A 16,710-nucleotide genomic window follows, 5' to 3' on the forward strand; every position below is an offset into this window, starting at 1 on the left:
CTTCAATACATATATCTGCCAAGTTTAGATCTTCACCCCCAACTTGTCCCCAGGCCTTCACTTGCTGAGTTATCTCCATCTGGGTCTATTCCCTTCACTTCAAACCCCAAACATTCAAAGCTGCAATCATCTTCCCCTCAAAGGTCCTTTCTCTTCACTTCCTTTTTTCTATGGAAGTAACGGTTTTTCTAGTTAACTAACAGACTCAAAACCTCAGAGTCATCTTGGTCTCTTCCCCCTCCACCCAAACAATTATGTTTTCCTCTCCTTTTCCTGACTCTCTATTATACTCTCCATGGTGAAGGTTCTGAACTGGATTTCTTCTCAAGGTCCCAACTCCACAAGCTCCTCCTTCCCTCTCCAAAGCTGCTGGTCCATCACACTGAGAACCTCCAGACCTCTCCATCTGTCCTACAGCTGAGCCAAGACAAGATGCCTCTCCCAAGGACTGGCTTCATTTTCTGTGTGAGTCTCCAACATGGAGCACATGGTCAACACTTAAAATGTTTTTCATTTATCCATGAACTTCCTACTTTTATTGAGACCATCCAACTTAAGCGCCCTCTGGTCCTTTCTTCCTCTGATCCTCACACTGTTCTCATCCACCCTCTCCATCCTTCCACCTTCAAAGGAAGAGATGACCCCCTAATTTGTAAAATCAAACCCCATCCACCTGTACCTTTGATCTTTTTTTCCTGCCCTCTTGTCTCCGTAATCATTTCTTTCCTCACTGTCCTACACCTTTCATCTCTCCTTCTCCATAGGCTACGTTTCCACTCTATATACTCAGGTCTCAAGTATCTGTATCTTCTCCTCAAAGAAAACCAAGCATCCTGCTCCCCTTGCCTACCCCCCTCGACACTATTACTACATCCTCTCTCTTCACTGATAAAATCTTGGAAAGAAGAATCGTCTATTGTACTTAATATCTCAAATTCCTCAGCACTCACTCAGTCCTAGGGAGTCTGCTCCATCCTACCCCACTGAAACTGCTCTCCCACAAGGAAAAAAGACCTTACATGTACAAAAATATCAGTAACAGCTCTTTTTGTGGTGGCAGAGAATTGGAAACTGAAGGATGTCCATCAACTGGGGAATGGTTGAATAAGTTGTGTGTGATGGAATACTATCACGCTTTATAAGAAATAATAAAAGAGGACAGTATCAGAAAAACTTGAGAAGACTTCTACAAACTGACACAAAATGAAGTGTACAGAACCAGGAGAACATTGTACCCAGTAATAGCAATACTGTATAATGATCAACTGTGAATGACTTAACTATTTTCAGAAATACGATCCAAGACAATCTTTAAAAAAGATTTATGACAAAAAATGGTGTCTATCTCCAGAGAGTGAACTGGTAAGTTCTGAGTATAAATTGAAGCATGCTATTTTCACTTTCTTTATATCTTTTGTCTTTTGTTTTTCTGCAACATGGCTAATTTGGAAATGACTTCACACGTGTAATTAACACCATGTTGCTTGTTTTCTCAATAGATGGGGGAGAGGTGGGAGGGAAGGAGAAAATTTGGAAATAATTTTTTTTAAATGAATGTTAAAACTCAATTTAAAAATCAGAAAGAAGAAACTGCTTCCCCTCCAGGTCATCAATAATATCCTGACAAATCTGAGTGCATTTTTTTTCTGTCCCTGGTATCCTTCCACTTTCTTTGGGCCATCTCCTCCAACCTGACACCCTTTCCAAGACTTAGCTCTCATGGTTCTCCTCCTCCTCATCTATTAACTCCTTGTTTGTTTGTCTTTTCTAGGTTTCCATCTTCCACCTGCCTCCTAAATGTGTATGTTCTACAAGTTTTCTGTCCAAGGCCCTCTCCCTTTCTCTATCTACACTCTCCTCCTTAATGATCTCATCTGTTAACATGGCTTCTGTTTCTCTGCAGGGAACACCCAAACCTTAGCTCTCCACCCCAAATTTCCCCCTAGAATTCCACTCTCGTTATTTCCATCTGCCTGGTTAGTATCTTCACCTGGATGACTCAATACTTCAAAATCAACATCCCCCTCCCTCCAACACCTCCTGCAACTTTTCTTTCTCTGTGAATGCTACCTCCAACATCCTTCTTGGCACTGTCTTTAATCTTCCCTGTCCCTTACCCCAAACATTCAATTCCTTGCCAAAAGCTGCCCTTCCTAGCTCTACAATATCACCCATACCCAGCCTTTCCTCTACACTCCCACAGTAACCACTATTGAAAGCCTTTAACTCTTTCCACCTAGAATATGACAATAACCTTTAGTTGGTCTTCCTGTCTACAAACGATGACCTCCCTAATCCCTCTTCTATTGCTTCCTGAGTAATCAGACTAACCACTACAATCCTGCTACTCCTCTATTAAAAAACGAAACAAAACCCTCACCAGCTCCCAATTCTCCATAATCACATTTCAGCTCCTCCCCTGGCAAGCAGCCTACCGATTCAGCCAAATTTCACGTTGATTCCCTTGCTACAGGGCATGTCCCAACAAAGAGGATTTGTCTCTCTGCCGTGTTCTCACCATAACTCTCCCATCTCTTGGCCTTTTGCTCACAGACATCCCCCTATGCTTGAAACAAGCTCTTCTTCCAACTCTCATCGCTATTTGTTAAAATTTTTCACTTCTTTCAAGGCCCAACTTAGATGCTTCCACGAAGTCTCCCCTGACTCTCCAAGTGACAGTGATCTCTCCTGGATATGAGAAGACACCTCCTTCTGCTCCTCACCAAAGACTGGATGGTATCCCCAAGTATGGAATGTTGCATAAAATGTCACATTTTCTTAATCTACTGATAGATTTTTCTAAATTTTTTCTCTTCTTTTTCTTTCTTTTTAAAATTCTTTAAAATAAGGAGTGGCTCTCTAAAGGGAAGAGGAAGGATACAGAGGGAAATTTACGGCTAGTAAAAACAAAATGGGCCACTGTGCCACTTAGCAGCAAGGTGGTACACTGGATAGAGTGCTAGGCCTGGAGTAAGGAAAACTCAACTTCCTGAATTCAAATCTGGCCTCAGACACTTACTAGCTGTGTGATCACATGAGATCACAGAACCATGAGAGCCAAGTCTTGGAAAGGGTGTCAGGTTGGAGGAGATGGCCCAAAGAAAGTGGAAGGACACCAGGGACAGAAAAAAAATGCACTCAGATTTGTCAGGATATTATTGATGACCTGGAGGGGAAGCAGTTTCTTCTTTCTGATTTTTAAATTGTGTTTTAACATTCATTTAAAAAAAATTATTTCCAAATTTTCTCCTTCCCTCCCACCTCTCCCCCATCTATTGAGAAAACAAGCAAGTCACTTAACCTTGTTTACCTCCGTTTTCTCATTTGTAAAATGAGCTGGAGAAGATAAAATGGCAAACCACTTCAGTATCTCTGCCAAGAAAACCCCAAATGGGGTCACAAAGAGTAGGACATGCCTGAAACAGCTAAGCAACAACAAAACACATCAATAAGATTTATTTTTGAAAAGAAAGTAATTTCTCCCTCTTTATATTTCTCATAGCAATTTGCCTATCATATGCAAAACTGTACCAAACGTACCCAGGGGTATGCTGGTAAATGTCTAACAACCAGCTTGGGGTGGGCGGGGTTAATTTGCATTATTAACATTTTCTCCATCACTTTCTCAAGTCTAGACAATCAACAAAACAACAAATCAAGCCTTGATTTTTTGTATTTGTCAATTTCCAAGATGCAAATACTCTGAGCTACTACAAGCTGGCTCCAACATACCTGTGCACACGATATCTATATCTCTCCCCCTCTCATTAGACTGTAAGTGGCCTCTAGTCAGGTCTATATCATTTTTCATCTTTGAATTTCCACCACCTGGAGATGCTTGCTGCTCTGAATGGTTAGAATTCTTTCTTCACATCAAATCTGAATTTGCCTCTTTGTAGCTTCTGCCCCTCACTCATATTTCTGCCCTCTGAGGTCAAGAGTAACCATTCAGCCATTCAAAGACTTAAAGACAGCTATGATGTTCCCAGGAAATCAAAGGTGGCAGAGTTCAAAAAGGATAAGGGTTAAAAAAGTCATTCCAATGCAGAAATTTATTTTGTTTGACTATGCATATTTGTGATAAGGGTTTTGTGCTTTTTTTTCTTTTTGTCAATGGGTGAGAGCTGGAAAGGAGGGAAAATCGACTTTCATTAAATGGAAGAAGAAAATAAAATGAACAGAATAGAATAAAAGAACATAAAATTAGAATAAAAAATAAAAGAATAAAATGAAAATGAAAAGGTCATCATATTAGGCAATTAAGAAAGTATTGGTAACTTTGGAGAAGGCAATTTCAGTTGAATGATGAGGACAGAGAGTTTTGAAGAGAGGAAGTGAAGGCACCTCGATGTAGATGGCCTCCTTATGGAGTTTAGCCATGAAAGGGAGGAATGTTATAGGACACTAGCTCTCAGGCAAAGACGGTTGGATGAAGTGTGAGATTTTTAAGGATGAGGGAGACATGGGCATATTTGTAGGCATCAAAGAAGCAGCCAGTAGGCAAGAAGAGACTGAAGATAAACAGGAGAATTTGTGGATGATAGAGGGAACATTCTGCCAGAGAAGATGGGATGAAAAATGGGATCATTCATCCATGTAGAGGGGTTTCCCTTGGCAAAGAGAAGGGCCACCGCATTATGTGAAGCAAGGGTGAAGGAGCCCATGGTGAGAAAAGACATGTGAGTGATGTGAGATGAAGAACAGCAAAGAGGGAGCTCTTGACAAATGCCCCCAGTTTTCTGGTGATGTATACATAAGGCAAGGTTTTCAGCTAAGCAAGTAGGGGAAGAGGGGGCCCATGGAAGGCTTAAAGTCTTTTAAATGTTGAAACTAAGTTTAGTATAGATAATTAGAGGGCTCAAACATTTGGAGGCTCTAGAAAATGTATAAATATCAATTCTATTACAAAGATTTTATTATGTTTTTCTATGTGATCATATGGATTAATGAGGAAGTTAGGTGGATCGAGCACCAGGCCTAGTTCAAAACCAGCCCCAGAGACTTACTAGCTGTGTGACCCTGGCTAAGTCACTCAACTTCCGTTTGCCTTGGTTTCCTCACCCGTGAAATGGGGCTAATAACAGCACTCACCTCCAAGAGTTGTTGTGAAGATCAAGAGATATTTGTAAAGCATTTAGCACAGTGCAGGGCACACAGTAAGCGTGATATAATTGTTAGCTATTTATTATTATTATTAAACCCAGACAAAGCCCTCCACAGCCAAACACCTCCTCTTTCCCTTCTCATTTTAATTTCAGAAAACATCAGTTTTGGTCAGTTACACTTACCTATCAGGAATCCATAGTCTAACAGTCCTGTCTCGTGAGGCAGATGCCACTAAGTTTCCAAGTGGTGAAAACTGTACACTGGTGACAACATCCTTGTGACCCACATAGCGGAAAGCTTTAGGCTGTGGCTTGAAATCCCATAGCATGAGAAAGGTATCCCAAGAGGCACTGGCTATCAAGAACAGAAGAAGTAATCACTATTTTATTCAAGCAAAACTCCAGGTTGTACCCATAGTTAATTGTACAGAGGAAAAAGTGAGAATTAAGTATCTAGGTTTCATTACGTGTTATATCAAATAACAAGTTAATAGTAGGGGCTGAGATGGATAAAGCTACATTGAAGAACCAATAGAAATAATAAAAAAGAAACCCATATCATTAAACTGCCATCTTGATGCTATTTTCTTAGGGACAGCATAGTATTAGGGTCCTGGGCTCAAGGCCTGTCTACAACACCTACTACTTCCATCTTCATCTGTAATTATTTTTTTTGTCAAGTCTAGACCAACAATGTTATCTATGTAGGAAGCCTCCATCGAGGAAACTCTCCATCCATGTTAGTCAGCTCTCAGCTTCATCAGTTTGGCCAGTCACGCAGAATGTCTCAGAGGAAACACTGAACCCCAGCGCTTCCTGATTCTAAGGCTGGCCTCCTACTTTATCTGTAATCTAGGGAGTGGAATAGAAAATACTTTGTAACCTTTAAAACGTTATGTAAATGGGAACTGTCACTATTTGTAACTCCCCCTTGGCATAGGTCCTGCACCGTCTACCCAGTAAGAACCAATAAATGTTTCATGACTAGACAGAGAAGAGTTAGCAACTCAGGGAGCATATGACAAACAGCAGCACCAAGGCGTCTGAGGAGAGGGTGCAAGCAAATACTTGGGAGTGATCATAGCAGACAAAAATAGCGCCTCCATCTCTGAATTAGAAAAAATCTTCTCATGTTTACTTGCATGTGAACATAAGAATTCTAACTAAGGGAGGAAAGAGTCAGTGTTATTGAAAGAATACACACATACACACACCCATGCAGTTGTATTAGTTTCAAATTATTTATAAACAAATACTGTGACAGTAAAGGGGATAGATGGCCAGATCTGGAGTCATAAGAACTGAGTTCAGACAATATCCCATAACCCAGGCCTGCAATGCTTACGGCTCTAAAGCATCTTGCAGTCCGCCAAAGGATTCTGGATGTCCCAAGAAAAATGTAGAGGAAAACATCCTTTGTATGTAGAGGAAATCCTCTGGCAAGGCTCAGGTTGTGAAGGCCTGTGGAACCTTTCTGGGTCCTAGTTTTTTCACTTGTAAAATGAGGAAGCTGGAGTGGAACCGCCTTTTCTTAAGGCCTCTTCAAGGTACAAACCTATGGTCCTACTGCTAAAGGGGACATGAGAGAGGAGATGATAGTCACAAAGAATCTTGTAATTTCCTTAACAAATACATTAAAACTATTTGTACTTAGGACATTTGTTTCTATGAAAACTAACATTAAAGGGATTTCCAAGTTTATAAATATTTGTTGGCTAAATATCCCTCCTTTAATTTCCTTGGCAATCTCTTTCCCCCCTCCCCCTTTAAAAATACATTGTATAAGGATCCTTGGACGTACAGTGGTGTGATACAGCAGAGAGATGGCTGCAGGAATTCATGAAAGCATCTTCTGAGATATGAGGGAGCTTTGATCTCCACTGGAAGAGGGAACATTTCTTCTGGTAAAAACCACAGGCCTTTAGAGCACTGAAGGAAGTGTAAGAGGTGCCCCGGCCTAAGCTTCAACAATCATGGAGCTTCCATCTCTAGAATTTGAATTAAATGGGGCTCCAGCACTCTGGCCAAGAAGACTTTTTGGTAATGCTACTAAACGATATTCACACAAGCAGAGCTCTTCCCTCCTCTACTGGCCCTGCTCTTTACACCTTAGCAAACGGTCTTCAAGAGTTGTTGGGGCCAAAGCAATCACTTATTTGTAGCTAAGCATCTAGACATACCTAATCTTAGCTAAGCTGCTCTTCAGACTCATTTTTTTCTATCTATTTTTCTGTCTCCTGTAGTGTCTGCCTACAGGGGGCTTCAGACATGTTTGGTGAATTGAATTTGTCAAACAGACAAACTCAGAAGGATACCATGACATTCATTCAGTTAGCTCCTGTTTCCTGTTTGATTGTGCCAATTCCTTGAGGGCCAGGACCACAAACAACCTAAGTCTAACTGGATGTTGTCTGAGGTGTCTTGCAACCCTGAGATTCTATGATTCTCTCCTGTCTTCCATGTGCTCCCCCACAGTGCCTGGTCCTGACTGCTTTGTTTGCGGTTTGGTTTTCCATAAACACTGGCTGTTGGATCCAGTGACTCAGCATTCACTTGGCAATAGGTGGCCCATGAAAGACAGAGAGATCACCATCTGCATTATAAGATGCAGCAGTAAGGACTGGTCAGGCTCAGAGGAAGCTCAGGATAGTGAACTTGGAGTCAGAGTCTCTCTGCTCAGACCCAGCTGAGTCAATTGTCACCTATGTGAGCTTTAGCAAGTCCCTCCAACTCTCTGGGCCTTGTCATCCAGCCCCAGGCCTAGGAACCTTATCTGGCATAAGGGAGACAAATAGTGACAACATAGCAAAGAAAGAGTGGGATAAGTCAACTGATGCATGGGATGCTACTAGCCATTTAAGGGAGGGGTGGAGCTGGGATTTTTGTGGATTCTTACTTCATCTCAGTCTTGTAAAATAATAGCAAGTTATATTCCACTTAGTTCCTTGTTTCTTCACAGTCCTTCCCAGGAAAGAAATGGTCACATCAAAGCCCAGCACATCATGAAAGAAAAGGTTATTAAATTACAGATGTCAATGTAGTCCTGTGCCAGCTTACAATTTGCTTTAGAATATTTCTATCTGAAACTCCACCCTGGATAAACATGGTACATAATTAAAATGTTGAGTGGCCTCCTGTCATTCATCATAGAATGGATCCTTTTGGAGATGAAAGGTCAAAAGAAGAGAGCTGTGAATGTAGCTGGCAGGTACACCCATTGTCATGTTACCACCTGGAGGCCTCTACTGAGGTTTCCTGGATAAGATGTGAATTCATCAACCAATGGGCAAGTCTCTTCTTTAGAGGTGCTGAGGAACACATAGCCAATTCTTAGGCCCTTGCATGTGGTCCTTGGGGTTGGAGCAAGGGGGCAAAGAGAGGGGATGGCAACCAGAGAGGAAAACAGAAGGGCTGGGAGGAAGAACAGCAAAAATTCAGTAAGACCCAGGTGGCCTTGGTTTCCTGGAGCACCAGTGGCACAATCACCCAGTCTCTCCGCAGGGCTGCATATACCAGAGGAATTCCTTCAGTTGTAGAGGAGCTCCCAAACTGAGCAGTTTGAAGTCTGCCTCCCAAGGCTTCCAGGATCCCTCTTATGAAGAAACACTTTCCCTTTTATGAATCTGCCCTGAGTCACCTGTGTAGGAGGGCAAAGTGGCCTTACCTGACTCCTTGGGGTAAACAATAAGTGCCACAAAGCACTTATTGACTCAGTGGATTTGTTTGGTGATTTCACACAGCTAACAGGTACTTAGAAGATACCCCATTTGAAATGAATTTTTTAACTGGTTTATGATGAATTTCCAGTCAACCGACACCTCTAGTATTTCATCATACAAAATACCGTGAAGTCAGATTTCCTTATTGTACTTATGAAGTTGATTTTCTTTTAACCTAAAATGCAGGATTTTTTACTTTACACAACTAAAAGAGTTAACATATGAGTTAGCTCACATATATAACTCATATAAAAGAGTTAACATGTAAACTTGAAAGCACTTTGCAAAGCTTAAAGCACTATCATCTAAGGTATTATAAATGTTAATAACTAAGACATCCATGTTGCATCATTTCCAAATGTTATGATCACATTCTCAGTCTTCATTCGGATGGCCCTGTGCCACACTACCACAGGTATCTCTTTAAATCAACATTTATCAGTATTCTTTGGATATGATTGTCCAATCACATATGAATCTACCTAACTCCTCTCATCTAGCCTACATTTCTCTATTAAGTTCATTAAGATATTGAAAGCTATTCTGACAAATGTCTGCTGAACTTCAGATATACTGTGCTATTCCCTTGACCAATCAACCTAGTTACTTTACCAAAAACCAAATAAAATTACTTTGGTATATCACTCATTCTTAGAGACCTCCATGCTGATACCAAGTGATCCCTGCTTCCTAATTCAAAATGCTAAGAAACCATTCTACTCTAGAATTCTGCTAACTATTGTCATCAAGGCCATTAATTTGTAGGTCATCCTGCCTTCTTCCCTGTATTCTCTCTCTCTCTCTCTCTCTCTCTACATATATATATATATACACACACATATATACATCTGTTTTTCTCCTGTGACACTGCCTCAGCCTGGTTCAGGCCCTCATTATCTTACACTTGGATCATGGCAATAGTCTGTTGGCTGGTGACCCCTCATTCAAGCCTTCTATTCCCCCAGTCCATCCTCCATTTAGCTGTCAAATTAATTTTTCCAAAGCACTAGTTCAACCATGTCACTTTTCTAGTTAGTAAACAGCAATGACCATGGGTCAGGCACTGTGCTAAGTGCTGGGATACAAAGATCCAAAGTGTTCCTTGCTCCCAAGAAGCATGCAAACTACTATGTACATGGCAAGCTGCAAATATGAGTGATCAAAGATAATAATGGAGGGAAGGGCACTGGGAGAGTCTTCTTGCAGAAGGTAAGCTTCTTAGGACTGGAGGGAAGCCAGGGCAGCCAGGAGGCAGAGATGAGGAGGGCAAGAGTTCCAGACAGGGGGGCAACCAGTAAAAATTTGGAGTCTGAAGATGGAGAGTTGGATTTGAGGATCAGCAAGGAGGCCAGTGTCACTAGACTGCAGAGTACTGGGGGGTGAAAAGGGAAGGTTGGTGTGGTGGGGAAGGAACTTGAGGCAGGGAGACCAACCGCCAGGCCACTGAGTCAATACAGGAGTGAGGTGATGAGGGGCTACACCAGGGTGGTGAGAAGTGTCAGAGGAGAAAAAGGGGGCATATGGGAGAGATGTTATGAAGTCAATACCAACAGGCATTGGCAAGAGACTGGATATGGGGAGTGAGATCAAGTGAGGAGTCAAGAAAGACAGCTGGGTTGACAGCCTAGGAGACGGGGAGGATCATGGTACCCTTAAATGTAATAGGGAAATGAGGAAGAGGAGAGGGTTTAGGGAGAAAGATAAAGAGGTCAGTTTTGGACATGTCAAGTTTGAGATGTCTATGGGGCATTCATTTCAGGATCTTTAACAGGTAGTTGGTGATGTAAGAGTAGAGGTCAAGAAAAAGGTTAGGGATTAGCATAAGGAGATTTGAGAACCATTAGCACAGAGATAACTGAATCCATGGGAGCTGATAAGATCACCAAGTGAAATGGTATTGATGGGCAGAGCCCTGTGGGACACTCATGGTTAGTGACATGATCTGGATGAAGATCCAGCAAAGGAGATTTAGTTATCAGACAGATAAGAGGAGAACCAGGAGAGTCTAGTGTCTCAAAAACCTAGAAAGACAAAAAGTATCAAGGAGAAGACGGTAATTAACAGTGCCCAAACCTACAGAGTAGGATGAGAATTTGGCGAATAAGGGGGAACTTTGCAGAGAGCAGTTTTGGTGGAATGCTGAGGGTAAAAGCCAGATTGTAAGAGGAAAATATGAGTAAAGAAAGTGGAGGCACTTGTAGATGGAGGACAGATGTAAGATGCTAGCTAGCAGGAATGGAAGAACCAACCATCTGGAATCACTCTAGCACCTCAGAAAGTCACATTTCTTTTATACACACTCTAGAGCAAAGCTTCAACAGATCAGAAGATAATGACTTGTATTTGAAACCTCACAAGATTGTTGTAAGGATCAAACAAGATAACATATGTGACTTTCCAACCTAAATGGTATTCTCCCCCACCACCACCCCTTTACCTATATAGGTTTCCAGAAAGAGCCATAATCAAAATAGTTTTTGCTCAGATTTTAATAGGGCAAAGAGGCAGCTAGGTGGCAGGGAGCCAGGGAGGTCAGTAGCCAGAGCAGAGGGCATAATGAGTTTAAGATGTCTTCTTACACCTTATACCCCAACCTGTTCTCTTTGATCCAGTGACAATGGTCTCCTGATTATTATAGGAACAAAATACTCATCTCTTAGCTCTGGGCATTCTCTCTGGCTGTCCCCATGCCAGAAATGCCTTCCGTTCTCCACTCCAGCTACTGATTTCCCCGGCTCAAAAAAAATCTCACCTTCTATGGGAAGCCTTGCCTCTGTTAATTCTTTCCGATTTATCCTGTATCTAGCTTGCTCTGAATATATCTGTTTGAATGTTGTCTCCCCCACTAGATTGTAAACTCCTTGAAGATTGTCTTTTGCCTCTTTGTATCCCCAGTGCTTAGCAGGGTGCCTGACATATAGCAGGCACTTAATAAATGTTTACTGAATGAATAAGAGAATTATAAAGCCCACTATAAAACTGCCCACTAACAAAAATGGCTCTCAGTGACGGCTGATCTTCTGAGGATAAATCATTTGTTTACATTTGTTTACAAAAAGAAAAAAGAAAAAAGCTACATAGTTTTATTTCATGTTCCTGTGACACCACTTTTAAAACCATTAGAAAAAAAATTGGGTCCATATTCTAACTGATCACAGAGAGCCATTTGTTCACAATAGACTAAAACACTTCAACATTCTTTCATAAATTATTCAAAATAGCAACTCAGGACAAAGAACAAATTTTCGTTGACAAGTGAACACCCAAATATATAAAGACTGTACAATTTTCTCGTGTTCAACCAAGGAGATTCTTGCTTTGTCAACATAAAGTGAATTGGATCCTTTTGGATAAACTAAATGCAGCTGCAATTAAGTTTATCTTGAGGTGCACATTCTTATTATTAAAAATGCCTACACTGAGTTTATCCATATTAATAGAGGTTAGTGAGGAAATCCGAAATTCACAATGCTAATTCACCGTTCACCTGCCGCATTTTGACCCAGAGTTTCAAATTCCTACCTCATTAAAAACTTTACAAAAGACGCTTAAGCAGAGTGATTTAAATTGCCCACATACAAGAGACAGATGGTGCAGAGAAACACAAACTTCAGGCAGTAAAAAATAATAAATTATATTTGCCTTTGGACTGTGCTTTTGTATTTGAGAACTGGACATGAAATTTACAAGACATCAAGCTAGACAGTGGAGCCACATTCTGATGAGGTTATTCAAGGATGGAAACCTGTTCCGCCCCTGTGGTTTGTTTCACTTTTGTCCTTCAATCCCCAATGCCCAGCCCAATGCCTGGCACATTAAAAGGCACTTAATAAATGGTTGTTGATTGACTGATTGATCCTGGCTCCCCTGCTCTGATTCTTCTCTTGGCACATAATCAGGGAGGCAGGCACATCTTCTCATTAAAGTTTCTTTCTACAAGCTTACTCTTGCTACATACCTAGAGAAGTCTGGCTTTCTAAAAGGCCTCTCCTTGACTAGAATAGCAAGTTAACAGAAAAGTGGACAAGGAAAATGTCACGGCAGTTTAGGAGCTGAAGATATCAGCTTCACTTCTGATGTCACTGTACACCTAAACGCTGGAAGTGTTGCAAGTTAAATAGTGTCCTGAAGGCAAACCATAGGATGGATGGTAGCATCTCCTGAGTCAATAAACCCCTTTAAGAAAAATAAGAGGTGAAGGATGAGCCTCAAGTTTAAAAACAGTATCAACACTGGTTCTTTATAAACTGGAAACTTTTATTTTCACCCTGATTATAGTCTCATAGAAAGAAACAAAAATTAAAACAGACCAAGATTTTTTTTTTAAATACTGAAAATATAATTTTCAATGCTGCAATGCTTCTCAAATAATTTAATTTGGGAAACATTTCTCATTCTTCATTCAAAAGATTGCTTTAGAAAATTTTTTTTTAAAGTTTATTCAACAGTTATCAAAAACACGTAAACACAGTGACCAGCTAACTACAGCTAACATTCATTTCCCAACCAAAACATAGAAGTTTGAGCTCAGCTCATTTAGAATTTAAAAACAAAAACAACCTTTTCCAAGCTTCATAGAAAAAAGCTTGTCGCTCAACGACACTTACGTATCAGAAGTCAGGAAAGGTGGAAAGTGATTTGAAGATTGCAGTGTGAAGAAATACTTCATTTTCCTACCAACGAGAAAGAGTGCTATGGATAATTTGGTCAAACTGTATTTCCTTTCCAATTCACACAGTAATGTAAATACTGTTGGTCTTAGGTTCAGGGACATTTCCACTGTGTTTACTTTAAATGATTTAAACATTAATAAAAAAAGAGGAAAGCAACCTCCCCGGCTCTCCTCTACTTATGAAATCAAAGAAACGCATCAAGAGAATGAGCACGTGTATGAAGGCATTCAGCAGGCTTTCTTGTCAAGCCAGAATGAGAGCTAGCAACAGGCATCAGGTAAATGCAGTGATTCAGAAAACTGCAGATAGCTGTCCATTTCACTCAGACACCTATCTATTTCTTGAGCTTTCTGAGTGTTAAACTGCATAATTCCCAGACCTAATTATCCAAATGCTCTAGAACTCTGATCAAACATTCAAACAAAGGCTAATGATGCACTCTTCCACCTGTCTGGGTTTTTTTTAACAACATAACTCTAAAAACTCAAATTAGTGGATGAAATAAAAATCTCATACTTTATCAGGTCAGTTTTAGGGTAATCACACAGCACATAATCTTCAAATGTCAGTAATTTATGCATGAATATAAGCCATTTCTCATACTGCTGATATTTTAGTTCTTGAATTGTAAGTTTGTAATTGTAATTTTGGAAACCCCTGGAGCTCTCTCACCATACAAAGACTTTCATCCAAAGAGGAAGGAAAGAGAGGTTGGGTTGGGCTTAGAAAATAAATTCAGTCCATAAGGCATCTACTAATATGAAAAGTGGTTTGTGCCCACCACCAATTTCAGTGTATTAGACAAGGTAATGAAACAGCTTTTCTGGAGTGATCTCAGTCTACATTCAAATAACTTTTTAACAAAATACAATCTACAGTAAGGCCACCATAAATTATAAACACAACTGTGCATGGGTCCAGTCTACTTCTCAAACCTCCAAATCTGATTTTTATCAATGGCATTACAAGTTCTCATCTGCACATCAGGCCGCCCCTCAGATGTACGGTAAGCACTCAGACACATGCCGGATTGGGGATGGTAAATGGTTCCATCCTCTTTAAAGTGCCAAATAATCTCTTCAGGAACAGGGGACCCCTGCTTAGGGCAGTACTGCATTCCAGCATGATTCTTCTGCTTGGGAACCATCACACATAATTCCGTATGGACACTAAATCGGAACTCTTTCTTCAAAGTATACTCAAAAAACTGATTGCCTCCTTGACCGTGGCATCCAAACAGAGCCAGATGAGCTCCGGTGGGATCACGGTCTGGAGCTTTGTAATCGAGACATTCCGAAGAGATCCCCACACTGCGAATAGCCCCATGCCGGCCAGGTTGATCCTCTGGCACACGCAAGGCAGGAAATACATTTTTCAAATACCAGTCAAAACTCTTGCACTTCAACCGTTCTCTCAATAATTTTCTCTCAGATACATCACCGTAATTTTCCTTCCTCGCTAAAGGGTTTCGATTATAGAAGTGTTCTTTATATTCGTCCATCCACACCTCTGCTGCCCGGACCGTGTTCTGTCGGAAATTGGGCCTGGCGTAGGGGGCTCGCTTTGGGAAGACATGCCCCACGTGCGAACAGGGGTGAATCTCCAGGGCCCCTCCACACTGCCAAACCCTGAATGACAACTCCAAATTCTCACCACCCCATACTTCCATCCCTGTGTCATATGTACCGAGGTACTCAAAATACTTTTTACTGACAGCAAACAGCCCTCCTGCCATGACGGGGGATCTGATGGGGTCAATTCTGGATTTCCACCTTCTCCTTTCATGCTCAGGGACTGCCTGCCACTGGAAGGTTAAGTGCCAATCAAATCCCCCAATGACCGGCTCCCCTTCCTGCATGTAAAAGTCAAACGTATTCCAGTCAATGGTGTCTATGACAGGACAGATGATAACGGATTCATCCTGACTAATCCTCTCCAACAGAGGTTCCAGCCACCCTGAGTTACACTCACAGTGACAGTCCAGGAACGTGAGCACTTCCCCGGTGGCAAACGTGGCTCCAATGACGCGGGCTCGGACCAGCCCCTCCCGCTTCTTGGTTCGAATTAAACGAACTCTTTGCAGATTGCTGATGTAGCTCTCCAGCTGAGCCTTCAAATACACTTTGTCACTTAAGTCATCCACCAGGATAATCTCCTTCAGGAGGACCGCAGGGGAAGTCTCCAGGACGCTGTGAATGGTCCTCAGCAAAGTGGACCAGGCTTCGTTGTAGAAGGCGATGATGACCGAGGTGGTGGGCAGCCGTCGGTAGTCGTAGGTCTGGAGCCGGCACTCGTACATGCGGTCATCCCGGATGTGCCGGTGCAGGGAGATTTTGTCACTCAGGTAAATGTTAATGGCATACTTCTCGATGAGCTCCTCCGCCCGCTTCTCCTCCTCCCCCTGGAGCACCAGGTGGCTCGCCTCGCCCCACTCCCCCAGAGCCCCGGGGTCCGGCGGGGGCTTCACGTACAGGGGCTGGGCCAAGTCTTCCGCCCTCCTCCCGGGGCCAGGTAAGCCTCTCTCCCAGCTGCCGGAGGTGAAGAAGTTTCCAGGGGGAGCGCGGAGCGAGGACACGGACAGCTCCACGACCGCATAGGCCACCACAAGGGCGCCCAGCAGCAGGCAGCCCCTGCCCAGCCAAGCCCACCGGGCTTGGATGCGCACCTTCATGGCGCGGCCCCCGCGCGCGCCCAGCGGCTGCCCAAAGTCCAGGCCGCCGCCAGAAAAGTTTGTGCAGCTGCTGGCGGGGCCGGGGGCCGCCCCACGCGCGGCGGGAACCCCGAGCCCAGCTCCGGGGCTCACTCCTTCCTCTTGCTCGCCCGGCAACTTCGGGTCACACTCACTCACACTCGCACCCTGGCACACACGCAGGCGCGCGCAGGACACAGAAACCCGCCCTCTTCCCGGGCCTGAGCCTCCCCCGCCCTCCCCGGGCGGGGCCCCGTCTGGGCTCCAGCTGTGAGGGGAGCGAGCGCCCCAACCCCCCTGCCCCCCCTCCATGCCTGGGAAAGCCTGGCTCCATCCTGAAGTCACTCCTCCCACCCCCAGGCTCCCATTGTCCATCCCCACCCTCGGCCGGAAATCTCCCGGCTGGGTCAAGTTCAAGTTCGTGGATCTCCCGCGGGTAGCTCTTAAAGGATCACGGCTTTAGAGATGGGAAAGCTTCGAGGTCAAGTTCAAACCCACCATTTCGCAGACGAGGAAACTGAGGC

General features: G+C 42.9%; 2 protein-coding genes across 4 annotated transcripts in view; both read right to left on the reverse strand.

Moving 5' to 3' along the window:
• Positions 1-16,710, reverse strand: part of POC1B (POC1 centriolar protein B) — a 106,931-nt gene that overhangs the window by 85,247 nt on the left and 4,974 nt on the right. The window contains exons 1-2 of one of the 3 annotated variants that reach the window (XM_072655541.1): positions 6,451-6,652; positions 5,289-5,460 (exon numbers count right to left, since the gene is read on the reverse strand). In XM_072655541.1, the coding sequence (XP_072511642.1) occupies positions 5,289-5,434 (146 nt within the window). In that variant the 5' untranslated portion in view covers positions 5,435-5,460; positions 6,451-6,652. Of the gene's footprint in view, positions 1-5,288; positions 5,461-6,450; positions 6,653-16,710 lie in introns of those variants that run through there. The other 2 variants (XM_072655540.1, XM_072655542.1) reach the window with 2 other exon arrangements.
• Positions 11,893-16,513, reverse strand: GALNT4 (polypeptide N-acetylgalactosaminyltransferase 4). Its single transcript, XM_072655539.1, has one exon. It carries the CDS (start codon positions 16,496-16,498, stop codon positions 14,420-14,422), a length of 2,079 nt encoding a protein of 692 aa, XP_072511640.1. The 5' UTR covers positions 16,499-16,513; the 3' UTR covers positions 11,893-14,419.

This window comes from Notamacropus eugenii, chromosome 3, assembly GCF_028372415.1.
Source record: "Notamacropus eugenii isolate mMacEug1 chromosome 3, mMacEug1.pri_v2, whole genome shotgun sequence".
Lineage (NCBI taxonomy): Eukaryota > Metazoa > Chordata > Mammalia > Diprotodontia > Macropodidae > Notamacropus > Notamacropus eugenii.

Coding starts and splice junctions, on each gene's coding strand:
- GALNT4 (XM_072655539.1), bottom strand. CDS start 16,498: ATGGAGGGGGGGCAGGGGGGTTGGGGCGCTCGCTCCCCTCACAGCTGG.